Below are 24,476 nucleotides of genomic sequence, written 5' to 3'. Positions count from 1 at the left end.
TAACGTTTTTAACGTTAACGAAAGCTTTTCGTTTCGGTTAAAAACGAGATACAATTTATCTTGATAATTTCTTTATCGATAATATTTCGAAGTGTTTCAACGGAAACGGTGGAAATTTTTTGATAAACGATTAGCTTAACGTTAAGGTGCATCCCTGGTTTTACAGCTCCGGCTTACGCTCAATTCTCACGGGAATGCTCTGGATCATTGAGAGACTTGAGAAGCAGATGTCGTGAAATTTATAAACATCTCGTCCAAAAAAATAGTAGCGACTACCTCTCAGTATACATCGAGTAAATGCCAAAAAAATAACGAGTGACGGCTCTTATTGTATTTATCCTCTTTGCTTCTATCTGGATTTATCTGGCTCAAATCGTTGTTGTTGCATTTACCAAAGAGGATAAATACAAAAAGAGCCGTCACTCGTTATTTTGTGGCGAGTATCTCGCTGGAAATTGAAAAAATAGATGCCGAATGTTTTCTGAGATGGACATTTTTAATTGTCTCGCATTTATCCATGCCGTGTAGGTCCATTGTGCAACTGTGATTTTTGGAAAGAGAATTAAATAACTTAATTAAATACAGTCGAAAAATAAACACAAATACCCCACGAAAATGTATAGAAGACATTTATAAACATCTCGCCCAAAAAAATAGTAGCGACTACCTCTCAGTATACATCGAGTAAATGCCAAAAAAATAACGATTGACGGCTCTTATTGTATTTATCCTCTTTGCATTTACATGCAAAATTATTTATCTGGCTCAGGGTTTTGCCACCGGATGATAGCTATTGTTCTTAAAATAAATTGAATTGAAATTGAATGGTTTTGCGACCAAACAAACAATTTCGAGCATCCGATTACGATACAATCGTTCGTCTTCTTAATAACGCTGTGTATTTATATCGCCATCGCTATAGAAGAGTTCAACAAATACCATTGCAAATAAAAACAATAACAAGATCATTGTAAATGTTACCATACTTATAGTAAACAATGAACAAAATGATTTGCCGTTTATGTTTAGAGATATCTTGTAAAAGTCTTGATATTTTTTCCAAAAATAGGAACCTGCAAATTGCGGACACTATAACTAAACACCTTCTAATCGAGGTATGTATAAATATTCCATTAATACACTACCACATTACTCTCCACTTTAAAACAGATACACCCCAATGATTTGGTTTCTACTACTATATGTACTGATTGTTGGCAAAATTTATACGATTTCCATATATTTTGGTTAAGTATCGACGAAAAACAAAAAACGCTTCAATCAAAATCATTATGTAATGTAATGAAAAAAGATATTGAGGATGACGCAGATGTATCAAACACAAACTCGCCCATAGAGTCACAAAGGACTGAGCTACGTGAGCCGAAAATTGACTTGATTGTTGAACAGCCTATATCATTTGCTGGGGGTTTGGACTTTGAAGCAGTTGATATGAAATATGACGACACATTAATGGATGGGGATTCGTTTGAAGGTCTTTCAAATACACCGGCTGATGACAGTAAGTATAGAAACTTACTTGAATACTTCATAAAAGCAAACTGATATATTTGCGTACTTGTTTCTAGATGTATTAGAAGAAAATCAATTGGTATTGAAAACTACTAAAAATCGGATTTACACTAAAAGAAATCTTGAACCGGCTAAACACGTAAACAAAAAAGTTTTGAATAAAACTTCACGATCAGCACAGAAAAATCAAAGGAATGGCAATAAAGATAACATTTCCGAGCAAAAAGGTGAAAAAAATACTAAGGAAAAGAACTGTAATAAACAAATTACCAAAGCTTTATTACGGGAGCTGGACCAGTACATAGCCGAAAATACACAATTAAGCTGTTGCTTATGCTCAAAATCGCTCACAGACTTCAGTAACTTGAAGAAACATTTCCGAGAGTTGCACAATTGCACAGGCTATATACCATGTTGTAAAAATCGTTTCGTCAAACGAACAGCCTATGTAGATCATTTAAAACTACACAAGGATCCCGACTACTTTAAGTAAGCGCAACATTGTAATGACAGTGAGAAAATATTGTTTGCATGATATACCTTAAGTTGCAGGTCCCTTCGTGTATACTAGAACTGTATACTTAGGATTTCGAATTCACTTTAAAAATCTGGATGTGGTGGCCAAAGAACCCCTCTTCCATTGTTTTAAAGAAGAGAGTTGTGCAATTTCCGATGGCATATAAGTTTTGTTCGTATACTTAAGAGAAATGAAGTCATAGGCCAATATACCATCGGGTCTTGCAGAATGGCAAGTTAACTTTTTAACTCAGAAATAACATGACATGAGACGGTAAACTCATAAATTTTTTAAATGTACTCTTCCTGTTAACCTATTAAGCCTACCTAATTATCAAAATTCAATGTGAATTTTGAGAGGCCTACATACATATAACTTATACCTTCTTAGGCTCGGTTTTTCAGCAGTTGGTTAAGCTAAGCCCTAACTAAGTTTGCTTAAACTCTAGACAAATTTAAACCCTACTGAGCAGTTTTTCAGTCACAGTTTAAGGCCGGTTTGGGGTATGCTTTTTTGTGCGGTACATTGGTTTATTTATTATCTAGATAATATGTAGATACGGTAGTAGCTGGATTTTGTTCACCAAACAAACATGGAAAAAAATCTCCAGCGAAATATATGTACATCTAGTTCCGGAAGTGGTTGGATATCATCATTATTTAATTATTCTTAAACCAGATAGTTCTCGAGTTGATATCCATCTTCATTCTCCAATCACTATCCAACTTTTGAAAAATTTTGTGAAATTAAAAGTTTTCGAGTTGATCTCCAATGTCATTAATATTTTCCAATTATTATCCTAATTTCGAGATATCTTGAGAAATGTACAGTCTGAAATGAATATTCAACACATTTCTCCAGTTGATATCCTACGTTGCAAATCGAGTTGAGGCGTAGTTGAAAAAAAATCTCCAAGGTGTTATCACCAAAACCAACAGCTGTTTATTGTGAGAATTAAACACCTGGTTGATAGCAGTAATGAAGCGTAGTTTATCAAAAATAAATTATATAGCAGCCGCCGTGGTGTAATGGTAGCGTGCTCCGTCTACCACTCCGAAGATCCTGGGTTCACCCCACGGGAAAAGCAACATCAAAATTTAAAAACAAAATTTTTAAATTAGAAATAAAATAAATGTAAGGCGCGATAACCTCCGAAGAGATCTAAGGCCGAGCTTCTCTTCCAATTTGCGTCGTGCTCCTCTTGATTTTCCCTACAAATTGACCGGACGGGACCTACATGTTTTATGCCGACTCCGAAAGGCATCTGCAAGGCAGATGAGTTTTCACTGAGAGCTTTTCATGGCAGAAATACACTCGGAGCGCTTGCCAAACACTGCCGAGGGGCGACCCCGCTTAGAAAAATGTTCTTCAAATTGAAAAACCTTATTTTTAAAATTTTGATGTTGCTTTGCCCGGGGTGCGAACCCAGGGCATACGGTGTGATAGACGGAGCACGCTACCATCACACCACGGTGGCCGCCAATTTTCAATTAGTAGACAATTTTTCTAAGCGGGTTCTCCCCTCGGCAGTGTTTGGCAAGCACTCTGAGTGTATTTCTGCCATGAAAAATTAAAAGGAGCACGACGCAAATTGGAAGAGAAGCTGGGCCTAAAATCTCTTCGGAGGTTATCGCGTCACATGTCAGATTTATTTATTTTTTAAATTATATATATTTCATTTTATTTTCGGGAAAATACTGTAGTATGGGGTCCAGAGAGAAACACAAGTTGTTAATTACATTTTTTCAACTTAAGTAATAGCATTTTCTGCTTTATATGCTATGATTCTTGAGTTGAGCCACTGTTTCGAAACAACTCTTGAGATTTTAGAAGTATGCCTAGTTATCAACATGAGCTCTAATGGTACTCAAGGCCAAATGCTTGTTGGGTATATTCGACGCCATTTCGAACGAACGCAAATCACCTATAGGTTAAATAGAGTTTAACTCTGCCAGATCGGCCGCTTAACCTCAGCTTAAACTTCAGTTAAAGTGGACTGAAAAACTGCAGAATAAGTTTAAGCGTAGTTTAACTGACAAACTGAGTTGAACTTGTACTAAAAAACCGGGCCTTAGTGTCAAACTTCTTTCCTTTGTGTGTACTATTGGGTTCGCTTTTGGATATCGATCCCCAACAGCTACTTAAGTGTAATACACAAAAATAAAAATTAATAGGAAAAGGTTTTCAAAAACCACCACATGTTAGCAATGCGCAAAATTCCAAGAAAAAGGTATATAGTAGCAAAATGACAGCTTTTTCCCTGGAATTATGCCAGTTGAAACCTTGTCGTGGCATTTTAAATACCTTCCCTTTGAATTTTCTTTTGCGTACTCTAAAATTGCTGTAAGGGATCGATATTTTCATTTCATTTCATTTTCATTTATTGATATGTTACATTAGTACAATGAGATCTATGATCTCTTATAGTACAACAGTATATGGAACAGCAAAAATACAGATAATTCTTAAATCGAGGCAAAATCATAACACAAGAAAAAAAAAGAAACAAATACAGATATAGAAAAATAAAGCATGAAGTCAATAATCACAGGCAAATTATTATTTAGATAGCGAAACTTGTGAACAAATCAACTAGAGAGTATTAATGTATTTTACCGGTAATAAGCATATAAAACTGCCCTAAAGTTACTTTTAGTAATACTAATGCAAATGGACATTGTTATCGAGTTCCAAATACGAATGGCATTGACAAAGAATAGCCGCGAGGAGATAAGGTAGTTATAGCTTGGTACAATCAGATCATGCATCCGAGAGGACCTGGAAAAAATTAGCTTATCATAAATATATCTAAGTTCCTTACATATAATAAGTCTGCAGAGAAAAATACAATTTCTGGCCTTCAGATAGCTATATCACACCCTAGTAATCGTGTTCTCCAATTCGAAATATGGTCAGATAGGTCTAACCCGAACACATAGCGCGTAACGTGGTTGAAAGCTACTATCGATCTTATAGACAGAATGCGAGCTCAGCTTACTGTATACCAGTTCGGGATAGCATATAGCCGGAAAAATTAGCTGTATTGCAAGCTTTCTCCTAACATGGGGAGGAGTAAATGCCGCTGACGTTCGAAGGTTCCTTAATATATAGTATACTTTGCAGACAATAGAGTTTACATGATCATCGCATGTCAAGCCAAGATTGGTCACTTTTTGCACCAGTTTTAGAACATTACCACCAATATATAAAGGAGGAATATTTGAGAAAGCTATAGCTTTTTTAGATACCGGGAGGATGTAAGACTTATCACTATTAAGGCACAAATAATTTCTCGTGGCCCAAGCCGAGATGGATGCTAAGTCATTATTGAACCTTTCACAAAGATGACTGGTATCCTCATACCTTCCCGATAGATATAATTGAATGTCATCAGTGTAAGCGTTCATATTGGCATGCTGACAGATATAGAAGATGTCATTAATGAAAAGACTAAACAATAAAGGACCTAGAATATGTCCTTGTGGAACACCAGTCAGCAGTGGTTTAAGGCTAGACAATTGTGAGCCAATTTTGACACGTTGAGTTCTTCCCCCTAAATAGCTCCGCATAAGAGGCGTTGCGGAAATACCAAAACCAAAATAATTAGTTAGCTTCATGCAGATTAAGTCATGGTTTACCGAGTCGAAGATTTAGAAAAATCTAAGAGGCACAATAGTCAGTTGGTTTTTTTCAAAAGGAATTCTAATGTCATCCAGGATTTTTAATATGGCAGTGGAGCAGCTATGTTTGGTTCTAAAGCCTGACTGATGCGGGGACAGATATGGGTAAATTTCCTTTGCAATTTTATTTTCCGGTAAAGTTTCATCAGTTTTCCTAGCATAGAGGTTTTAGCACCACGCCGAAGATATGCTTCTCCTTCAAAAAGGGGATTTTGGTCACAAACTCCGGATTTTGATTGTGTATTGAAATTCTAGACACGCAGTATTTGTATGCTCTCCTAGACCTATAACTTGTAGTATGTTTTGCAAAAAGTTTATTCATTTCATTTTGTCAGAGAGTGTATTTAAAAAATGTGCAAAGTAGGGCTCATGATATTCGACTATTCTCCCGCTGGGGGAGTTCAGGATTTTTGTGCAAAAGGCCTAGTATCATTGCATTTGAAAACTCGTGTAGTTTATTTGCACAATACACTAACAAAATATACGACTAAAGATTTGCAACGTCATTGCAAATACGCAACATCAAAAACCGAATTATTGTTTTTCAACCCTGATTTGCAAATCAGCCATTTTCAATATAAAACAAAAAAATTGTTCACGATCTGTAGCTTATACTGACTCTAGCATCGTTTCCAATATCAAATGCACGAAACTCTAGTGATACAAAAACGAAAAAAGTGCAAATACCTGGGAAGTCATAAAATTTTTCTAGTAGATCTCCAAGATTTAAGAATGACTGCATACAAGATTTCCCAGGACACCACCAAAATTTAGAGTTACGTGCAAAAAAGTAGTTTTTCGTACCCTCGGACCCTTGCGAGCCTATAACTTTGTTGGCAATAACCCCCTTTTCAGCTACTCTCCGGATCGGGTTTTTGGGGAGTGTTTTGGTCGAAACATTTACCCTTCGCCATTTTTTTTCGCAGGCTCGAAAATTATTTTGTTGGGTATGCGTAGTGGAACTTTTTTTCCTGAGCTCAAATCCTATCGAAAAATCGATGGTGCGATATCGGTTAACATTCGTCCATACAAATCGACCCAGGTTAATATACATGCATATATATTGTTACGAATTTTGGGAAACTCCTGATTATTGTGTAGCTCCTGATACCCTTCGAATCTCTGAGCTTGTAGTAGTACCAAAGAGAATAAATATAATAAGAGACGTCACTCGTCTTGTAGCCATTTGCTAAATGCTTTATTCGAGGTAGTCGCTGGGCAAGATGTGCATAAAATGTCTTCTATACATTTTTGTGGGGTATTTGTGTTTATTTTTCCGACTGTATTTAATTAATTAATTAATTCTATTTCCATAAATCACAGTTGCACAAGGTGCCTACACGGTATGGATAAATGCGAGACAATTAAAAATGTCCCCCTTAGAAAACATTAGGCATCCAGTTTTCTTTTAATTTCCAGCGAGTTACTCGTCACTCGTAGCAGACTGGTGGCTCTTATTATATTTATCCTCTTTGGTAGTACTCATGGCGCAACGATACAAGGTGGCAGCATGGAACAGCTGATTACAAACTTTTTTTATTTGATTTGATACATCAACTTCCGGCGCAGTACGATTTTGACATTTGCCCATCGAATTTACAAAAACAAAGTACATGGCATTTTTATTTATGTTTGTAGGTATGTCACGGTGCTGCCACCTGTATCATTCCGCTATGGTAGTACTTCATAAATAGTTGTTTATTTATTTCTCGTTTATGTACCTCTTATTGGCTTTAGCTACATTCATGTATATCTGTACTTTATGTAAAGCCATATGCGCGCATTGAAATATTCTCTTCGCTGTTAGCTGCTGGTGTGTATAATATATGTATATGGCTTACTGTTGCTGTGTGGCATTTATTTACTAGCAGCACAGTGACGCTCTCCACAATATCCACTGGGAACACAACTGTGAAAATTGTCCCAATGAACAAATTTTTTTTCGGGTTTCGTCAATTTTGATGCTATCTGTAAGTACAAATTTATGAGAAGACTATACCAACCCTGCATTGTATCAAAACAGGAATTAATTATGAGTTTAATGCGTATTCATTTCTTTACATATCGTTATCGTTCTAACTAAAATATTCAGCAAAGTAAAATGTTCTTTATTTACACTACTTTGGTACTAGTACTTCACAATTAAATTTCCCGCGTACTTCGCTTACAACGTTTAAAATCAAACTGATTGAATATTCCTCAGCGTGCGCTGCTTTTATACTCTCAGCGGCCTCGTTTGCCTGTTTATCCTATGGTCTAGAGTTTCGACATATGCATGCGTGAGTAATGTCATCTTCGCATGTCTGTGAAATATTATCTGCGGTGTTAAGGCTCCGTCACATAAGCAGTTTGTTTTTTACCCCCAACTAGTTAGGAGACTTAGAATATACCCGCAGCTGGTATGCCTTTCGTAAGAGGCGACTAAAATACACAAATGATTCAAGGGGTTGTGTAGCGCAACCCTTTCAAAGGGTTGCCAGCGCAATTTTGGCTTCTCCAACTCAATTGTCAACCTTACCTCGCCGTGGCGAATCGTGTCTCTTAAAAGCCGAGGCTCTGACGATCCCAAGTCCACCATGGAACCAGGGGGTGGGCGGGATGGCCTAAAAAATATCTTCCTATAGGAGATAAAGAGAAAATCGGGTTGTAGCAAACAAAGTTATATGCTCGCAAGAGTCCAAAGGTACGAAAAGCCGGTGTTTTTCCCGAAACTTTTAGATATGTAGAAAAATAGTATGACTTCCTAGGTATTTTCATTGTGCCTTTTTTGTAAGTTGTGTTATTTGCTCTTTCGGTTGTAAGGGTCGAATTATGATCACTTTATATAAAGTTATATGATAAGCTAATTGATAAGCTTATGATAAGCTAATTTTTCCCAGGTCCTCCTGGACGCATGATCTGATTGTACCAAGCTATAACTACCTTACCTCCTCGCGGCTATTCTTTGTCAATGTCATTCGTACTTGGAACTCGATACCAATGTCCATTCGCAGTAGTATTACTAAAAGCAACTTTAGGGAAGTTTTATATGCTTATTACCGGTAAAATACATTAATACTCTCTAGTCGATTTGTTCACAAGTTTCGCTATCTAAATAATAATTTGTCTGTGATTATTGACTTCATGCTTTATTTTTCTATATCTTGCCTAGATTTGAGAATTATCTGTATTTGTGCTGTTCCATATACTGTTGTACTATAAGAGATCTTATATCTCATTGTACTAATGTAACCTATCAATAAATGAAATGAAATAATATCATTATTCACTTGAGGAATGCTTTCGAATTTTGTTATTCCACATGAATATAGAAAAAAGGAAGAATTAGTCTGGACTAACCAAAAGGAATAATAACTAAAAATATGTATTCATTTTCCAAAAAAATGGAATAAAGGCTTCAATCCATGTTAGTCCAGGAACGGGAATGTATGGATTGCATTCCGGGGTGATTGCGTTCCTTAACAAGTGCGGCTGTTGCTAATAAGACTATCAGCCCAATTCTAAACGAAAATTCCGTGCGAGTTTTTTCCCTTCTCCCATTCCTCCTATTCTAAATAAAAATTCCTTGTGCGTTTTTTCACTTCTCCCTTTCCTCCTATTATGAACAATGTTCGAAAAAGCGGAAACCGGTTATGGGAGAAAAGTAGGTATTCACCCTTATCGCGAAGTTCACGCGGAAAAGTGTTCGCCTTCACTTCTTTTGTTAGGGTGAAGTTTTTTCCGCCTATCGGCAATTTCGGGCGAACAAAAGTTCACTTCGAAACAGTTGATGCTCTATTGTGAATTAGCAGTGAACAAATAATTTACTTAGAATTGTGTAAATTTTGTAACAAAGTATATATTTCCTTAAAATACAACAAAAAAAAAAAGAAATTCAACATTTATAAAAGAATGTTTAGTATTGCAATTAGGTTGGTATTGATTGAACGCGAGGAGAATATAAATGTGAAAGCGATTCGGAACAATAAAGGGACAGTTCTAACCCCTTGGAGCTAATTGATTCACTGTAAGCTAAAAATTACTATTGTCAGCACTTTTGAATAACAAGTTAATTTTTAATCAATTAGCTTTCGCCAATATTACAGGCTAAACAAGCCGGCATTCTAATATTGGCTAGATATTCTTACTCCTTGCCACCATTGAAGCAAAAATTTGGAGTTCCACCAATTGTAAAGTTGAGTAAATGTCTTCGTTTTTTTCGCATAGGGAAAAAGCGTTGGAAAGGACCATGAAGTGGGTCTTAGCTAATCTTGTTTCAGTGAGGTGATCAACATTTTGGAACCGTTGCTTCGTATACAATGGATAACTTGGCCGACTGATACGTTGTGAAAAAATAGAATTTACATACTTTGCAATACAGGAATTTCACTTTTTTCCGCTCAGCTTACAATTGTGCATTATTTATTGATTTATTTCTAATAATAGAAGTACATAAGAGTATCAATTTCAAAACAAAAAAAAGGCGTTGGAAAGGACGAAATGGGTATTAGTCAATCTTGTTCCAGTGAGGTGTTCAACATTTTGGAACCGTCGCTTTGTCCACAATGGATAACTTGGCCGACTGATACGTTGTCATAAAAAATAGAATTTACATACTTAGGAATACAGGAATTTCACTTTTTTTCACTCAGCTTCCGATTGTGCATTATTTATTAATGTATTTCTAATAATAAAAGTACACATAATCATAAGAGTATCAAATTTCAAAACAAAAAATTACTTAACATTTTCTTTTCCTCTCGTTCGCCGGTAAAATATAAGTGAACAAATTTCAGCTTCCCCGCTGTTCATTTCGCCCGAACAAAGAGTTGCCGATAAGGTGAAATATTTTTGGAACACGAAAAATTGTTTCGCCATCCTCTGCGATAGGGTGAACAAAAAATGTGAATATTTTCGGGTGAAAACAAAACTTGCGATAAGGGTGATTATGAATGTGAGGGAGAGGGAGATTTCTCTGCCATTTCATAGGAGTTTTTTCACTTGCTAAATTAAAGGGAATGCACCAAAATAGTTAAAGGAAATTGGTTCTTTTAAGAAAGAACACTTATTTGTACAAATTTATGCTAAAATATGTATTTACATTCTACCACAATATTCTCACTGTTAATACAACAACAACAACAACCACAATATTCTTTATTTTAAGTCGAAAAGTATATCATAAGCAACGGAAAAGCTCTTCGTATATTTGATGCAGCCATCCAGAAATTGCGCAAGGATTTTTTAAGAAGGCGTAAATAGATTTTGGCATATGAATTTGCTTTGCTGAATGAATGCAGGCAACTCCGGCGGATTTGTGTTATCCCGCCGGTCTTCTTATGCTCCTTTGTTGATGTTGCTGTGGCACCAATTCATTACTCATTTCAGTGAATACCACATGAAATGCAATAATGTGCATTGTGTACACCTTATTTCTTAATTTCAAACAAATTCGCAACAATAATTAAACTTTTAAATTTTTTAAACAAAATAAGAAATGCGCAACGAAATTGACAAAACAGCTGACTTCGAAAATTCGAAATTCCTATTCCCCAATTTTTTTATCTCCCTAGGAGAAAAGAATTTGAGGAATTTTTCCGCGGGAATATTTAGAATTGGTCTGTATATTTTTAGGTGCCAAATATGCAGTAAACAATTGGCAAGTCGGCATATCTACCAAAATCATATGTATACCATTCATCCAGATAGTGGAACTCTACTCTTTCCCTGCGAATTATGTCCGAGAAAATTCGCCAAACAATATATTTTAGATTATCATATTAAATCTAGACATACAACGACAAAAAGTTATATCTGCTCAACTTGTAACAAAGGGTAATATAGCACAACTTTAAATATAGCAAACCTAGATCTAAAAGGAGCTTAGTCAAAATTCAAAAATCTTGATGTTATGCATAACACGGGGTCTCCCAACTCAGCGAACTCTTTTGGCCAGCCGCTGGCGCCAATTGGTCGCACCAAGGAAATTTAAATCGTTTTCCACCTGATCTTTACAGCGAAATGGGGGCAGCCCATTTCCTCTGCTTTCATAGGTGGGCTCCGATAAAAAATGCTTAGCCGGAGCGTCATCCTTAATTCGCACAAGATAGCCTAGCCAGCGTAGCTGCTGCGTTTTAATTCGCTAGACTATGTTGATGGCTGCGTAAAGCTCGTACAGCTCATCGTAAATCTTTCTAAGAACTTTTCTCTCTCTCACTCCCAGTGCCGGTTCATCTGATATTGTCATGATCCATGCTTCTGCACCATATAGCAAAGCGACCTCTACGCTCTATTAAATAATACTTCAACTAACAGGTGAGGAAATGCTTTTTAAATACTAACCCCCATATTGATAAAAATCAAAAAACATGTTTATAAAGCTGTTATAATTCAAAATTTGAATGGAAATGTCATTTCAAAAAGCTTTTTAAACCTTAAATATTTTTTACGAATATGTGGGTAAAAATTTCATTGGGCTATAGGTACTGTCGTCCGTAGCAAAAAGGAAGTAAAGTTTACTTACTGCTTTTACGAGTTTTGATACTAATACATTTCTGCGACACCAAGTAACTCATTAACATAAAGATTAATCATTAAAAATTCGAATTGAAAGATAAAATAAGATTTAAAATTTGTTTTATATTTTGAGGGCCGTTTTCTCATCCACCCAATCAAGCTCAATTAACTTAACGGGCAGATAAACTATTCCTTACACTTTAAAGTCAACTTTAACGATTTTCATTTTCTCATCTGCCCTGTAAATGAAACTTTGCATTTGATGAAGATACGGCAACGTCACATGAAAACTGTAATAGTTCACATTAAAAGTGTACTACTTTTTTTGTTGCATACTTTTAAGCCTGACATGATATGCCTTAATTTAAAACCTAAGAATAAATTTTAAAGGGCATATGAGCTGCCGGTAAATTTTTCCGCCCGGTAATTTAAAAAGAATTTGAGCAAACAAAAATTCATTTATAGGCAGGATAAAGTTAGCGCTTGATGAGAAAACGGCCCTGAATATGTTAAATTTCCCAATAAAAAAAGCAGTTAATCAATTTTCCAAGTCAAGAAAGCGATATAAAATATTTATTACTGCTTTTAGGCCCGGTTTTTCAGTAGTTGGTTAAGCTAAGCTTAAAATAAGTTTGCTTAAACTCTAGTCAAATTTAAACTCTAGTTAAACTACTGAGCTGTTTTCAGTCCCAGTTTAAGGCCACCTTTGGGGTATGCTTTTTTGTGCGGCAACATTGTTTCTTTATTATCTAGATAATTTGTAGATACGGCAACAGCAGGGTTTTGTTTACCCAAAAAACATAGAAAAAAGTTCCCCAGCGAAATATATATCTAGTTCCGGAAGTGATATCCAACATAATTATTTAATTATTCTTAAACCAGATAGTTCTCGAGTTGATATTCAACTTCATTCTCCAATCACTATCCAACTTTTGAGAAATTTTGTAAAATTAAAAGTTTTCGGGTTGATTTTCAAAGTCATTAATATTTTCCTATTATTATCCTAATTTCGAGGTTTTGAGAAATGTACAGTTCTCAAATGAATATTCAACACATTTCTACAGTTGATATCCTACATTGCATATCGAGTTGAGGTGGAGTTGAAAAAAATCTCCAAGGCGTTACCACCAAAACCAACAGCTGTTTATTGTGAGAAATAAACACCTGGTTGATAGCAGTAATGAAGCGTAATTAATCAAAATAAATTATATAGGTGGCCGCCGTGTGAGTCCAGTTAGAGAACCACAAGTTGAAAATTAAATTTTTTCTACTTAAGTAATAGCATTTTGATAATCGAGTTGATGATCCACTGTTTCGAAACAACTCTTGAGATTTTAGAAGTATGCCTAGTTATCAACATGAGCTCTAATGGTACTCAAGCCCAAATGCTTGTTGGGTATATTCGACGCCATTTCGAACGAACGCAAATCACCTATAGGTTAACTAGAGCTTAACCCTACCAGATCGGCCGCTTAAGCTCAGCTTAAACTTCAGTTAAATTAGACTGAAAAAGTGCACAATAAGTTTAAGCGTAGTTTAACTGACAAACTGAGTTGAACTTGTACTGAAAACCGGGCCTTATCTGAAAATTCGTTATACATAGAAATGTATTGTCAGATTAAAATATCATTCAAACAAAATTTTACTTTAAAAATGATTTCAAAGCATAAAAACAGTTTTAGTCACACTACTCTATGAAAAAAAAGGCATAAGAACAGTAACGGCCGTTTTCTCATCCACCCAATAAAGCTCAATTAACTTACCGGGCAGATAAACTATTCCTCACTTTAAAGTCAACTTTAACGATTTTCATTTCCTCGTCTGTCCTGTAATTGAAACCTTGCATTTGATGAAGATACGGCAACGCCACATGAAAACTGTAATACGTTCACATTAAAAGTATACTACTTTTCATGAAAACTGTAATATTTAACATTAAAAGTGTACTACTTTTTTTGTTGCATAATTTTAAGCTTGACATGATATGCTTTAATTTAAACCTAAGAATAAATTGTAAAGGTATATGAGCTGCCGGTAAATTGTTCCGCCCGGTAATTTAAAAAGAATTTGAGCAAACGAAAATTCCCTTAAAGGCAGGAGCGCTAAAATTAAAGGCGTGATGAGAAAATGGCCCTAAATTGCATTTTACTGCTTTTAGATTAACAAGAAACTGCCACGTTTCGCGTCTAATTTCGGGCTCCGGAAAGAATTATGTACCAGATGAGGATTCTCGAAAAAGTCACTTAACATCATATTCTTGAAGTTTTGTTGTGTACCAAATTAAACTATTTATTTAGTGAAAACTAACATAAAACTCGCACTACATATCTCTCTGATTTCGCTATTTGCACTTTACAGACTTTTTGCTCTGGACGGCAGTATTTGAGAAGGGCGGTAAGTTTTTTGAACATTTTGATTTTTTGAGTTGAGCGCTGTTTAGATCGAGGTACGCTATATCATAAAATTTTGTTTACTAAACCTCAGCTATTTAGATTTAAAAATTCTGCGATTTTAAAACAACATGAAAAGGCTGTTCACTTAAAGAAATATGATTCCATTTGCGAAACCTGTGGAAAATGCTTTAAGACGGCACACAATCTGGCTACACATATTGAGGCCATACATAATGAAACGCCGCGAGCTGAAGAGCAGTGTAAAATTTGTCTGAAATGGTTGAAAAATACACGCTGTCTCAAGAAGCATATGATATTTCATCGCGACAAAGAATCTGGACAAGAATTCAAATGCCCAAAATGTGGCATCGATAAGAGTACTCGTCATGCCCTTTCTTCACATATACGCTATCATCATTCAGAAAAAGTGTTTTCATGCACAATATGCGGTAAAGAATACAAGAATCCACGAGCATTAAAGGTAATATTTTCAGAATTATATGGTCCGTTAGGGTGGTCCTTTTTCCAGGGTCACCCCTTTAGACGGTAAAGGCTTGATTTCCTCGAAAGCGGTGCCGCTTTATAGCAGCCGCTACGTAGCGGTAGCAAATGTCAAAAATTTTGCAATGTAAAAGTAATTATGTGGAAACTAAGAAGTCGGTTAAGTTCAGGGTAACGTAATATAGCGGCAGGGCATAAAATATTGCGGCCGTCATGACGGTAGAAACCCGTTCATCGCCTTTTTTCCCACCGCTATTGTCAAAGCTGTGAACACTTTGTCAAATAATTAAAATTATTTAAAAAATAAACAACACTTTTGAATTTCAATTTTTTTCTTCCACGGCCACCGTGGTGTGATGGTAGCGTGCTCCGCCTATCACACCGTATGCCCTGGGTTCAACTCCCAACTCATCTGCCTTGCAGATGCCGTTCGGAGTCGGCATAAAACATGTAGGTCCCGTCCGGCCAATTTGTAGGGAAAAATCAAGAGGAGCACGACGCAAATTGGAAGAGAAGCTCGGCCATAGATCTCTTCGGAGGTTATCGCGCCTTACATTTATATTTTTTATTTGTTAAAAAAAAAAATAATAATTAAAAAACCAAAAAGAACCCACAGAAATGCCGCTGAAAACGGTGAGTATACCAACCGCTCTTTGGCGTAGTATAGCGGCGCCGATTTTGGAGGAAACCAAGCCTTAACACATATGAAATAAATTTTGGTCCAGATTGGAGACGGCTCAAGGGTTTTGCAGAGATTGCTCTAAAGATACTAAAAAAAATGAAAATCGTATTTTTAGATTTTTAACATCCAAAGTCGATAAAACTAGGTAAAAGTCTAGTTGAGGAGTCGACTGCTAATACGCGTCCAAAAATATCGAGAGAGGTGTCAAAAGACGCATATTGACTTCGGCAACAATAATCCCAAGGCGGAGATATTTGCACTTGAAGTTGGCAATTTTCACATGGTTGTTGTAACGTTGTTGTGCACTTAAAATAAGTGTGTATGAAGGGATTTTGCACGCATTTAATTTTGATCCCACCCCATTGGTGGACCGGCCAGGGTAATTTTTTATAAGCGCGGCCGAAAGCCAACGCAGAAAGGTGTTCTGCGCAAAAATACTATGGATTGGACCCCCGGTTTCGGAGGGACCCGGGTCATATTTCGGTTTTTGGTTAATATCCTTTGAACGAGTTAGAATTTTTATTTTCCGCCTTCTGATTATTGTTGTCGAGGTCAATACGCGTCTTTTGACACCTCTCGATATTTTTGGAAGGTTTTAGCAGTCGACCCTGTTCTGACTATTACTCAGAACTATACTGCCGTCCATAGCAAAAAGGCAGAGAAGTTCATTCACTGCCTTTTAGGAATTTTGATGCCAATATATTTCTGCGACATTAATTTACTCAACAACTTAAAAATTATTCATTACAGATTCTAATTGAAGTATAAAAAAATTTAAAATTTTTTACTTCGAATATCTTAAGTTTCGCAACCAAAAAAGCAGTAAATCTATTTTCCAAGGTAACGAAGCAGAGTAAAATAAATATTACTGCTTTTATACTTTGAAAAATGGTTACACATAGGAATGTTATACTTGGACATTAAAAAACATTATAATACAATTTTACTGTAAAAATGATTTCAAAGCATGAAAGCAGTGTAAGTCAAACTGCTCTATGAAAAAAACAAAAAAGCAGCAAATTTCATTTTACTACTCTTAGATTAAGAAGACATGAAAGCAGTTAGCGTTTAATTTTGGGCTCCGAAAAGAATTATGTACCAGAATTTCAAGTCATATTCATTAGTTTTTGTTTTGTACAAAATAAAGCCATTTATTTAGTCAAAACGAATCTAAAACTCGAACTTCATATTTATATGATTTCAATTTTTACAATTTACTGTCTTTTTGCTATGCACGGCAGTATAGCTGGCGATATCACATATAAAGCTGCAGACATTGGTGCTTTATCGGTAACCGTATCGGTAACCTTATAACAGCTTATTCGACCAACCTTATGGGAATCAATGCAATCGATTATTGGTGCCGCTAAGGTCGTAACCGTATCGTAGCCAACTAATTGGTTTTTTTGGTTTACCGTCGTAACGATAAACAGCTGATTACGTTAGGGATTCGACTACAGCGATACGACATACAGCACCAATGACTCCCGCTTAAATGACGGTAATACGCCAATTACACGGCTCAAGTATCCTTGTGCCAATTACCAATTTGCACAAGGATTTGCCTGGTATGTGCACTGGTTGCGCTATTTGCGCAGAGAACTGCGCTGAAATCAAACGATTTTGATATTTACGCATGTCTGCAAATATTGCACATGCTTTTTTCTTCGTGTGTGTTAATGTTACACAGTGAATGTTACACAGTTTATCTTTGGTTTCTGATAATATAACATCAGTAATTGTTGCTTAAAAATGTTAATATCGAAGGCGTAAGGACCATCTCTAGTTTGTAACAGGAATTTACACAAATTCAATAATACATAATAATTTTTTATACAATTAGAACACATGTTTCATTTGTTGCGCTAGTTGAAAAATGAATATTGCGCAGTACTGCAATGAGTTGAGATGGTCTTGCAACTAAAATATATATATATTGGTGCGAGTTTTTCGACTTATACTGTGAATTACCAGCACTGTGGAAAATAAATAGTGTTTTTTTTTATACAATTAGTGCCTTTTTTATACAATTAAAACACATGTTTCATTTGTTGCGCTACATTAAAAATGAATATTGCGCAGTGTTTTTGAGCCGTGTATGTCAAAATTTTCATTTGCACAAATTCCGTCGTTTTATATTTGCGCATGGCTTTTGTGTCATGTATGGGCCGTCTAAGAAACAGTTGAATATATCGATGGGCGAGCGCACACTTGTGATAAGTGACAAATCTCAAGGTTTTCGGGAGAGGCGATTGCCTGTAAACGTTAATTGTTTTGTGGGATATTATGATTCCCAATGGTGAATTGATTCATTCTGAATCTAAATATGCTAAAAAATATTGATGGCTTTGGCTAGGGTATTACTACACTCATGTTAATAAATTGCTTTTTGGTTCGTCAGGAACTTTTAAATTTTTTTAACTATAGCCTTGTATTTTTTTACACGCGTATACGTTTCGTTTGCGCGTGAAAAAAACGCCTATCCTCGCTTAGATAATGCTTAGAAGACCCATCTAGCGGCTGTGGTTAAACAACTAGCTACAGCAACAGGGTGTACCGAAAAGCGGAGACACAACCCTCTGTTGTATTTCTATGTATAGAATATAGCTGAATCAATTGTGATAAATAGTGGACGCGCATAGAATACATAGAATTAGTGCAGAGGGTGAAACATAGACACATATTTCAGTTACATCATAGTGTAATGCGTATTGAAATTTAGTAGTACTAATTTTATACGTAGCAATTTCAGAGGTGTATTTAAAGTTTTTCGCTTAGCAGTCCATATTAAGGTTAAGCGTAAACGTATATAGATAGAAAAAAAACACAGCTTATGTTTCCGTTGAGCTAGAAACGTGGAACTTGAGGTATAATACGGAACCAGTGGACAGTACAGCGCAAACAAAAAAACCATATTGCTTTGGCAGCGCAGTGGTCAAGCTATTGGAAAAACTCGTAATTAGGAATCGATCATATTCATGTATAAGCTATACCGGAAGAATAAAAATATCGAACCAAATTTCGCTCTTAGGTGTTGCTAGGATCAAGATATTGAGAAAACTCGATTCTCAAAAAGGGTCGACAAGAAAAGATTACCGCTAGATGATGTTGATTAATTATTATCAATGTTTTTAGATCAATTAACACATTTGTCGCACTGATTTTAAAATTTTACGCACTTAACACATATTTCCACTGGCTTCTGAACCGTCATTATTGATAACTCGCTTACAAAAAATGCACACTAGGTAAGCATGATGCTGAAGTTTTCGAAAGTGCAGTTAACTCAGTTTTGGTCAGATAGGCACTTAGCACAAGTATGTACTCATCCATCAATATATGCATTCTCAGTCATGCCGGTGGGGGGGGGGGGGGGGGGGGGTAGCGATTCGAATAACCGATTAGGAAGTCATCGAGTTGTGACATATTCGACTATTCGAATCGTTATTTTTTTTTTATTTTTTGTAATTTGAACTGAGTTCTGCCATTTTTTAAGGACGGTGTGAAAATATTGTAGCCATCTGCAGCTCAAAAATTTTGAACTTTACTTCTTTGGCTATCACGCAACTAGAAAAAACGTTCCATATCCAGCTACGTTTCCCGAAACTCATTCCGCAGCAAACTGACATAAGATTTAATTTCTCAAGGGCCGTTTTCTCATCCACCCAATAAAGCTCAATTAACTTACCAGGCAGATAAACTATTCCCCACTTTAAAGTCAACATTAACGATTTTCATTTTCTCATGTAAATAAAACCTTTCATTTGATGAAGATACGGCAACGTTACATGAAAACTGTAATAAGTTAACATTAAAAGTGTACTACTTTTTTGTTGCATACTTTTAAGCTTGACGTGATATGCTTTAGTTTAAACCTAAGAATAAATTTTAAGAGGGAGGTAATTTTTTCCGCCCGGTGATTTAAAAAGAACTCAAGCAAACGAAAATTCACTTATAGGCAGGATAAAGTGAGCGCTAAAATTAATTAGATTAAGAGAAAACGGCCCTAAATTTTAAAATTGAATTTTTTACCGACAAAAACTTGAGTTCATGGAACCTTCAGTATTCAAATAATAACAGTTAGAGCCGTTTTCTCATCAAGCCTTTAATTTTAGCGCTCACTTTATCCTGCCTATAAGTGAATTTTCGTTTGCTCAAGTTCTTTTTAAATTACCGGGCGGAAAAATTTAGTGTCAGCCCATCTGCCGTTTAGAAATTTTTCTTAGGTTTAAATTGAAGCATATGTCAAGCTTGAAGGCTCCATTACTGATACTTAGCATAGACTTGACTTGGCTTGCGAACTGTCACTTACAGTTCTGTTAAATTAACATTGAATGTTACTGATTACTCAAAACTTAACTTGACTTTGAAGTCTGTTGAATTTTGATTTTCTATGTAAGTTCTAAGTGACGTTTACATTTTGAAATGCCATTTGTTTGTTTCCATTTCATTTTGACATTTTGTCATACAAATTGACATTTATTTAAAAATAAATTTCAACGCTGATTATGATGCCAGATTTTATGCGCCAAGTGGAGTATAATCGTGGCTAAGTTGCCAAGTTTACGCCAAGTCAAGTCAAGTCTATGCTAAGTATCAGTAATGGAGCCTTAAAAGTATGCAACAAAAAAAAGTAGTACACTTTTAATGTGAACGTATTACAGTTTTCATGTGACGTTGCCGTATCTTCATCAAATGCAAGGTTTAATTTACAGAGCAGATGAGAAAATGAAAATCGTTAAAGTTGACTTTAAAGTGAGGAATAGTTTATCTACCCGGTGAGTTAATTGAGCTTTATTGACTGGGTGAGAAAACGGCCCTTAGTCGATTATGATGAAACCGAAACCAGTTAGGCGATTTTCATTCAATGCAAAAGTTGCCATTCGACTAATACACTGTAATAACCAAGAGCTCTAGGCACCAGCCCGACAACTTAGGGAACCATTCAACATGAGCACATTGAACCTTCTAAGCCATGACGCTCCCCTCCTTCTAGTTTGTTGAGGCACTTGTGGACGCCAGAACCTCGCCTGCTAAATATGTGTATGATACATTCATATTTGTAACAGGATTCTCCTTGGGTAGGTGTGGTAGACAATTGGGTTGCGTTGGCAGTGAAGCTATAAACCTTTGTATTACGCTTATAAAACCCTTGAATCCCTATGAATCAGTCTTCCTAATCTGAGCTTGCTGTTATTGTCAACTATAGTACTATCGATTTTGGGTATTAAAAATGAAAAAACAAAGTTTTAGATTTGAGTCTCTACAGAGCAATTTTAACTTTGACCTCTATGCGATACCATTCAACCGTCTCCAATCGAGAACACTGTCTGAAGGGTGAGACTGGGAAAAATCGATTATTTGATTTATAACACTGCGTTACAAAAACGAGCTTTAGTTCTGTCCTATGAACCAAATATACTTTTTCGGAAAGGGGAGAAAAAATAAAAATATACGTGTGTAAAGTATAAAACTCTTAGTGTCCGTTTGTCCGCCATAAACAGTTTAGTGTTAGCAAGTTACTATTGATAAACTACAAATATGTATATGAAGTAGGATGGGACGAAAAACATTTTTTTTCGGAACGCCTTAGTAGTTTAAAAATTCGATCACGGAAAAAGGGTTAAAATCGATCCAAAGTCTTTCACACAGGCGGATAGACGGACACTACGAGCTTTATACTTTATACATAAAAAAAAATTCTGACGTGTACATGAAAATCGCCGATACACGTGTATTTTTATTTTTTCTCCCCTTTCGGAAAAAGTATATTTGGTTCATAGGACAGAATGTGTGTAACGCGGTCTAAGGCCCTCCCAGGTCTACATACTACATATTTATTGTGTGCCATTTAATTTTTTTCATTTTGATTTTTTTCAGGAACATGAAACTATACACACTGGCACTCACCTGTACACATGCTCCTTTTGTCCTAAAACATTTCGATCGCATGGCAATATGCATAAGCATAAAGTCAATAATCATTCGCAAGAGTATGTACGTAAACGTTCGCAGCCAAATGATGTTACCAAAAGTTTACTCAATATATTACCAGAATAGATTTGGAAGAACAGCCCTAATTATGAGTTTGTTATTTAATATTATTAGCTGTGTTTTTTTACTTCTATATACGTTTACGCTTAAACTTTATATGGATGCTAAGCGACACACTTTAAATACACCTCTGAAATTGCTGCGCATAAAATTTGTCCTACTAAATTTCAATACGCATTATACTCAGATGTAACTGAAAAATGTGTTTATGTTTCACCCTCTACACTAATTCTATGTGTGTCCACAATTCATCGTAACCGATTAAGCTATATGTTATACCCTATAGCCATCAGTGGGTTGTGTCTCCGCTTTTCGGTACACCCTGTGATGTAGCTAGCTATTTAACCACTGCCGCTAGATGGGCCTCCTAAGCATTATCTAAGCGAGGATAAGCGTTTTTTTTATGTGCAAACGTAAACGTATACGCGTGTGTAAAAAAACACGGTTATTATTAATTTGGCGTGTATACAACTTAAGGAGTTCTGGGCCAAGCATGTCCTCTAATTTTGGCGTAGTAAAAATATACATTCTTCATTAGTGGCATGGAAGTAAAAGGGAACTCTGAAAATTCAATAGAAATCGTTTTGAAACATCGTTAAAGTAAAATTGGATGAAGTACAAAACTGCGTTCTCAAAGCATCTGAAATTACCAGCTCTTGGTCGGGAAAAATCCCGAGTCGCTCCGGTATAGAACCGGCTGCCTTGGGAATCAGGGGTGCTTGCAATGTGTCCCCACATTATACCAACCATCTTTTCAATTGTATTGTGGAACCAACGCCTCTAACACCCCTCTCATTGTGCTCCACCTCTGTTGAAACGGCAAGTTTCCTTGGACTCGCGTTAGAGGACATTGATGACAATTTGTGATTGGTCACACCTATTGGATTGGACGAAGCACTGATACAACAACAACATAACAGCTGTAAGAAGTGATGGTTGCCGGATGTAACGATCGATCACGTTCTGTGCTAGTGTCTCTAGGACTGTTTAATGTGAATTAGGATAATATAATACTTCTTTAAACTGCCAATGATGTCAATTGAACGGTCGGCAATAAAAAATTGATTTATTTTAAGAGTGATTGAAAAGTAAAACTATAAACATATCATGTTGCATTTTCATAAGGTTGTGAAATATTTTTCTTAGCTTCAATAAAGTAGCTCTACGGAAAGTTACTCAAATAGCAGTTGCAAGATTCAACTTGTTGTAAATAGACTTTTAATATCTCGATCCCTGTCCCATCGAGAAAACTTTTTTATTCTAGAAATTGCAACGTAGTAAAGCCCGAAGTACCTTTAAACTCGAAAGCAAAGTTCGGAAGATTTTTTGAAATTTAACGATCCGTGGACCACCTAGCAAAAATTGTTTTCACTCGTGTTGTATTCTAATCGGGTTCTGAAGTATGTATTTAGTTTAATAGCTAAGCTAAGCAGCTCTACGGGAAGTTAGCGATCACATGATTCCAAATTTTGTAAGAGGACTTTCCAAAGAGAATTTTTATCCTAAATATGACAACCTAGTAGAGCCAAAATCATCCTTCAAAGTTTCAGAGCTATGAGTTATCGGGAAGTTCCTTAAAAGTTTAAAGCAAAATTTTTCGAACATTTTTTTTAGAGTTTCCACGATCTCTGAACCACCTAGCAGTTTTTTTCTCTCACTTTAAAATGTCACCGGGTTCCAAGTTTCAGGACTCTAGCTCTCCGGGAAGTTACTCAAAAATGGATTGCCAAGAGTGTTGTATTCTGTATAGAAATTGGCGGAAAACATCAAACGAAACTAATATAAAGGAATTAAAAATACTTGATTCCTTTTTAATATGAGCAAAATTGTTTCAACGAAAGTAAAATTTTTTCCAAAAAAATGCTTTGAGTGTAACATTATGCGTAACATACGTTCGTATATAGTATTCGCTTGCGTTCCCAGCAAAAACTGGCATAAGCGATTGTAAACAATAAGGAACACTGGTTTGACTCCTGACACCGAACTACTACCAAGGAGTCACCTTGTATAAAAAACTAAAACAGTACTTTTAATGTTACTTGTCCCGTAGTTTGAATATTGTTATGGTCCGCTTGGGATTGTCACATTTGGAACGCACCTAGTGGCAAGTGATGGCAAATAAAAGGTGCCATGGGAATGTTGATCGAAATGGACACTAGAGGTCGCCACGGCCGCGTGAAGGATGACCTCTAGGTGGAGACACGCTGTTTCCGGAAAAAATTACTTTTTGGCTTAAGTCTGGGGCAATACCACCGTTCATAACTTAAGACATCACTTAAATCTTAAATGATTATAGCAGAATATTTGGCTTACAACAGTTCAATTATTTTTATTTCGGAGTACAATCCCATATCGATCGGTTATTGATAAGATGCTTCCTAAGTGGTAAAATATGCGAATGTTATAAACTGTATAAGCAACATTTGCAAATGATCGTGCAAATATGAAAATTCGCGCATGGAGGAACAAATTGCTGGCGCTAAAATGAACAACACAATCTCTGCTGCAAGATTTCTAACAAAATTATAACAAGTCAGGAAGGAATTTCATAGTATATGAAATATTACCGAAAATCCGCAATGAAATATATAACCCAAGAGAACGGTGGTAACCACAACCAG

The 24,476-nt window shown here is 36.0% G+C and overlaps 1 protein-coding gene across 2 annotated transcripts; it reads left to right on the top strand.

The window, feature by feature from the left end:
• Positions 1-870: 870 nt before the first annotated feature.
• LOC137249673 (transcription factor grauzone-like) lies at positions 871-24,189 on the top strand. Of its 2 annotated transcripts, none has more exons than XM_067781403.1 (6): positions 871-1,115; positions 1,171-1,522; positions 1,590-2,022; positions 11,344-11,544; positions 14,718-15,099; positions 21,682-24,184. In XM_067781403.1, the coding sequence occupies exons 1-6, from the start codon at positions 999-1,001 to the stop codon at positions 21,859-21,861; spliced, it is 1,665 nt and encodes a 554-aa protein (XP_067637504.1). In that variant the 5' UTR covers positions 871-998; the 3' UTR covers positions 21,862-24,184. The 2 variants fall into 2 exon arrangements, with proteins under 2 accessions (XP_067637504.1, XP_067637505.1); XM_067781404.1 differs by having other exon boundaries at positions 872-1,115; positions 1,254-1,522; positions 21,682-24,189.
• Positions 24,190-24,476: the final 287 nt, after the last annotated feature.

This window comes from Eurosta solidaginis, chromosome 4 (assembly GCF_040869045.1).
Source record: "Eurosta solidaginis isolate ZX-2024a chromosome 4, ASM4086904v1, whole genome shotgun sequence".
Taxonomy (NCBI): domain Eukaryota; kingdom Metazoa; phylum Arthropoda; class Insecta; order Diptera; family Tephritidae; genus Eurosta; species Eurosta solidaginis.
This window is presented reverse-complemented; position numbering and strand designations above follow the sequence as displayed.

Bases quoted from the DNA above. Each gene is read 5' to 3' on its own strand.
- LOC137249673 (XM_067781403.1), top strand. From the start codon at position 999: ATGAACAAAATGATTTGCCGTTTATGTTTAGAGATATCTTGTAAAAGT. The intron at 11,545-14,717 runs GTAATATAGCAC...TCAGCTATTTAG, and splicing joins TGCTCAACTTGTAACAAAGG to ATTTAAAAATTCTGCGATTT. The intron at 15,100-21,681 runs GTAATATTTTCA...GATTTTTTTCAG, and splicing joins AGAATCCACGAGCATTAAAG to GAACATGAAACTATACACAC.